This window comes from Lactuca virosa, chromosome 6 (genome assembly GCF_052849685.1).
Source record: "Lactuca virosa cultivar CGN04683 chromosome 6, Lactuca_virosa_CGN04683_v6, whole genome shotgun sequence".
NCBI lineage: Eukaryota > Viridiplantae > Streptophyta > Magnoliopsida > Asterales > Asteraceae > Lactuca > Lactuca virosa.
In genome coordinates this window covers 25,424,754-25,430,367 of record NC_136431.1, presented here as the reverse complement: position 1 = coordinate 25,430,367, position 5,614 = coordinate 25,424,754, and the positions used below count along the sequence as shown (strand labels likewise).

The 5,614-nt window shown below is 32.0% G+C and overlaps 1 protein-coding gene across 1 annotated transcript; it reads left to right on the top strand.

Annotated features, from left to right (window-relative positions):
* Positions 1–821: 821 nt before the first annotated feature.
* Positions 822–1,911, top strand: LOC145119110 (abscisic acid receptor PYL2-like). Its single transcript, XM_079054741.1, has one exon. The coding sequence runs from the start codon at positions 1,026–1,028 to the stop codon at positions 1,587–1,589; it is 564 nt and encodes a 187-aa protein (XP_078910867.1). The 5' UTR covers positions 822–1,025; the 3' UTR covers positions 1,590–1,911.
* Positions 1,912–5,614: the final 3,703 nt, after the last annotated feature.

Below are 5,614 nucleotides of genomic sequence, written 5' to 3'. Positions count from 1 at the left end.
AAACTTGAAGAGTTAAGTTGACTCTCAACAAATTGTTTATCAAATCCACATCCCTTAATTGGGAAGAAACCTCAATCCTGCGCAACTTGGTCATAAATTATTAAGCAATATCCAAATTCATACTTTGATCCCCTTGGTTTCATATATTTTCAATTCCGGTCCTTGTAGTTAGAGCATACGTACTTCTTATCCAAAACCATACATCATATATACCTCAATAAACGTCTTAATTTACATACTACTTAATTGGATTTGCTTATCATATACAATTTGCAAGGTGGATTTGCTTGTCATATACAAGTCAGGAAAATAATGTGTTAAGAGATGTTGGGATATGTACTCTTAAAATAATTATTCCATATTCACATATAGAAACCAAATAAATCATTTTCTTAAAGCTAATTTACATTTATCAATTTACAAAAAAAATAAAAATAAATAAATAAATAAATAAATAAATAAACTTTTATATATTACTATAGCTTTGAGAAATCGGAAAATTAAAGTCTAGTTTGTCAAAAGATGTAGTATTAATCAGTTTTACATAGAAGAAGTCCAAATGAATTGGAATGGAAAAATTCTTCAACATTGTGTTTGGTTGAAAATGAATAGAAATGATTTCCATAAATTTCATAGCTAAAGGATTTTATCATTACTTGATATAAAGTAAAGCTAACCCAAATGGAATAACTGGTTTAAAAATGACTGAATAGAAACACAAGAAAAGTAGGAGGGGCAAATGTAAGCTTTCTTGTAACCTAAAGGGCAAATAACTGGAAAGTTTGAAGGACTGACCCCTAAAGTTCTAAAAATTCATAAGAAAACCCTTCCACCTCCATGGTTCATGTGCCATTGTCCTGTCCACCAACCTCTCTCCTCTCCTCTCTTCTCCAACACCTTCAAACAATCAAACCCATTTCCATGTGATCTTGTTCTGAATTTAGCAGAGCAGTATCCCCATCTCATCTCTTCAAACTAACTAACCCTACTCAGTTGATTGATTGCTAATTATTCTGGTTCTTGAAATGGACAGAAATAATTCAATCCCACAAGGCCTGACTCCAGATGAATATTCAGAGCTAAAACCCATAATTAATGCGTACCACATGTTCGACAAAATGCCAAACACATGCACCTCACTGATCACGCAGCGCATCGACGCCCCCGCCCACGTGGTGTGGCCCTTGATACGCCGCTTTGACAACCCACAAAGCTACAAGCATTTCATCAAGAGCTGCAACATGATTGGTGATGGCGGTGTTGGGAGTATCCGAGAAGTCACCGTCATCTCAGGCCTTCCGGCGTCCACCAGCACAGAAAGGCTCGAGCTTTTGGACGATGAGAAGCACATCTTGAGCTTTCGTGTTGTGGGTGGAGAACACCGATTGAATAACTATCTTTCTGTTACTTCTGTCAATGAGTTCAACAAAGAAGGAAAGGTTTACACCATTGTTTTGGAATCTTACATTGTTGATATACCAGAAGGGAACACGGTGGAGGATACAAAGATGTTTACAGATACTGTCGTAAAATTGAATCTTCAAAAGTTGAGTGTGGTGGCCATGTCTTCTCTGCATGGTAGCGATTGAGTTAATGACAATCATTACGCGGGCGATGGGCGGCAGAACCGGTGGTGCTGCTGGTGGTGGACCAGGTATGATGACTTCTACTTCTACCACCAAAAGTCAAGATTCTGATAGGGTGGTGTTGAAGCTTTAATTAGTAAATCTTTTTTTTCTTGATTTCTTTCTTTCTTTGTTGAATCAAATAAATTTGGTGTTTAGTTTTAGTATTCGATTAATTCACAAATAGTTCTTTGATTTCATTGTCAACAGTTGCAATGATATCGACTTTCGCAAATCAAACTGTATAATTTTATTGGTAGTTGTAATTAATTAAAGATTCCAAATAGAGTTAAAGTGTTGTTATCAAGAGGTGCTCTTATCTAATTTAACAAATATATATATATATATATATATATATATATATATATATATATATATATATATATATATATATATATATATATATATATATATAAATGTTGGCTAACTAGCAATCATTCGTTGAAGCCCACTTGTTCTATATATCAACTTTAATTAAATAATAAATACCATATGTCAATTAGCCAAAAGGTTTAAGTTTCTTATAGTTTGCCATTCATTTTTTGCAAAACCATCTACATTAGTTAAAAGTAACAATCTTAGTAAACGTTTGGACAATGCATATGTATGTAAAGGTTCAAAATGATTTTTTATAATATGCAAATACACTAACATGTACAAGTATAGATTGTATATATTCTGGTTATAGAAAATGATACTTTATACTTTAGTATGTGAATCCCATGCATGTCAGAAAGGAAGTAAAAAAAATAATGTTGAAGTTAGGAAACTTGTGAATAGTTGGGAAACATGTGAACAGAGAGTTATCCTCAACCTTTGCACTTGGACTCATTGTAGCCATTTCTTTTCTTAACATGACATATATAATGCATCATTGAAACTGTTCATGATTTATGTCATAAAGTTCTGTCGTGTTGAGCTTAAAGGTGTGTATATAGTTTTTATCTAAGAGAGTGTTAATTTGGTGTAAAGAGTTTGAGTTGAAAAAGTATCAAACGAAATGGAATGGAATGTGATCAAATCGGTATAATTTTTTTTTTTGAACAATAATTCTCATTACCAACCAAAAAACTCAGCAAGAAACTGGAACAAACACAGAAACACAAGTACATATTGGAAGAAGCAATATGAGGGGTATTCAATCAAATCGGTATAACTATTGCGTAACTAAAAGGTATCTGTAAAGATCTCTAAAAGTTTCAACTACAAAGAAATCCAATCGGGAGTTGAACCACTATCAAATCCAAACGGGACTTGAACAGTTGAACCCTCAATCTATTGGCTAAAAGGAACCTTTCCAACAACTTCTATACCACTAGCCACATTCCTTTTGGTTTAATTTCTAAAGTTGTAAGCACAATCAAAGGCCTAATTTGCTTTAATAAAAGCTCATATCGTTAGAGCTCTGCCAACAAACCAAATGCATGTAAGGAGGTTTTGTCTTTTTCAAAAGATGTTTGGAAGGAATGTAAATTCAATAAACCCATTATGAGCCAAAAGAAGCAACTTGGGGTTAGTATATATCTTAGTAGTAATAGGGGATTGAAAGGTAGAAGTGAATATTCAGACGGGTTTGAATCCGTTTGTTACTTTGTTAGCAATTTTAAACCTTTAAACTTTGGTGATTTTCTATCATCAATGTGTATTTAAGTGTAATGAGATTGACTTGTTGACCAAAATCAATCTTGATGAATATTAAACAACGAAGGTGCGGAGTGCACACTTGTTTAAATTTATTCAAAGTAGACTGTCATTTAGGGGCGAAGCCCCTGAACGAACGGGGGTCCGGGGGCAGCGCCCTTGGGAGCGGGGTCTAAGGGGCAGAGCCCCTGGCTAGGTTATATTGCTATATTAAAAATGCATCAGAAATCTAAATTTTTGGAAATAAATCATGTTTTTTACTTTGTTTTGACCTCCGAATTAGTGACAGTTTTCACACATCAAACTGTTTTTTGTGACAGTTTTCAGACATACAACTGTCTTGTGACAGTTTCTGATGGAAAAAGTATTTAACTAATTTTGGTCTTCATTTGATGGTACACTCGAAATTCATAACAACCAGATTTTATGTTCTTGCTCTCAATTTCTAAATCTTATCCGATTAAAGATTGGGAGTACCATCCAAATACTTTAATCTGAAAGTGATACAACAATTCTCAGAATTTTGAAGCTTTTCTATGCCCCAAATTTCTAACATAAACAGTCTTGGGCTGGTCTCAGATTGGTCTTAAGTCGATCATTAAAAAATTGGTTGTGAGTTTGTCTCACTTCGTTCTTAAGTCGGTCTTCTCACCGGCCATTTTTTAATTTTAATTTCCCATTAACTTATCATATAAATACACTATGGTTTAGAAGCATTCTTCCTTACTTGTGTTATCTCATCATAGAATATTAGTTATTTATTCAAGTTTATGTATTATTTTCGGTACTCACATTAATGAAATATTGTGCTTAAAGTTTAACATTCTTGGGCAGTCTGGCGCCACAAAGACCGTCGGACCAAACCAATATAGACCAAACTGGAAAAAAAACACCCAAGATCAATCTGACACTGCCCAAGACCAATCCGTTACCATCCAAGACCTTTTCATGTTTTCAATTTTTTGTATTTTTTCTAAAAAGAAAATAAAAAATATATCGATCCGAGATCGCATCTTATCTTAATTTTTGTAAAACTTCATAAGCCAAATAAATCTTATAACATATTATAGGTCAAGCTATAGCCTATAGGTGTTAGCATGGATCGGTTTTAGGTAGAACAAAATTTGGTTTTTTTTTGTTGGAAAACCACTCGATTTCGGTTTTCTTATGTTTTGTTTCTCGTGTTTTTAGCTTTTTCCGGTTCGATTATTGGTTCAGTTCAGTTTTTCGATTTTGCTGAATTTATCCTCACCCCGAGTTTGCATTCAAATTACAAAAGGTTTACTATGTAAACAATTGAACTATTCTTAAAAAATAAAATAAAATAATGAAAAAAAAACAACAAAACTATGCATTTAACAACTTTTTCTAACCAAAAAATATCGTCTTTGACAAATTTTTTAAAGAAAAATGTTATAGTGGTCGAATCACAAAAATATGTTAAATTGGGTGGGTGCTGTAAATTGGAAAAAAAAAATGGACATATTCATGTTATCTTGAACAAACTATACTGATTTTTTTTTTTTTTTGGTTATCCAAAAGCAATATGACAAGAGTCTGAAATTATATGAAAAAGATAGTTTTGTATGTATACATAAACAGTAAAAGATAAGCGGTGAGTTATGGTCGAGCTTGGCTTAAAGTGCCTTATATGTTTGATCTTTATATGCCTCATAAGAGTTAAGACATAAATCGTAATCTACCATATGCCTTTTTCTCAACGGATTGATAACCCTTTAATAAAACTTGTTTTTTTCTTAATGGATACAAAGAAAGTGGTCAACCAACCTAGGATATGTACATTGTACTCGCATCAATCACAACACTATGTCACTATTCACTACCTTATTTCTTTCTTTTAAACAGAACAAAAACTTCAAAAACTATTTATCAATGTTTTGGGAAAAAAAATTATTTGCGAATAAATCGATTTTATTACTTTAAGTATAACTTTTTTTTTTGGTGAATCATATTATTTACCAAAAACCATGAATATTTTATTTGAAAAAAGCAATGATGAAAAAAATATTTCGAGAAATATTCACAAAAAACTGAAATTGGTAAGTAAAATAATATATTGGTAGAAGTGACTTCCTAAGTAAATTAACGAACATGTTTTTCTTGGCAAATTTCTGATCTTTTTGCTATAAATGTCGAACTGGATGTTCCCATTTTTTTGTCATGTTTGCTTATTATCTTTTAAAATATATTTCATAAATTAATTAACTATGTGTAAAACCCATGTATTACACGGGTTGATTAAAGAAAATAAAATATTAAATGTAATAATAAGTATTTTTTAAAAATAAAATTTTGATATAAGAAATAAAGAAACATATTAATTGCAA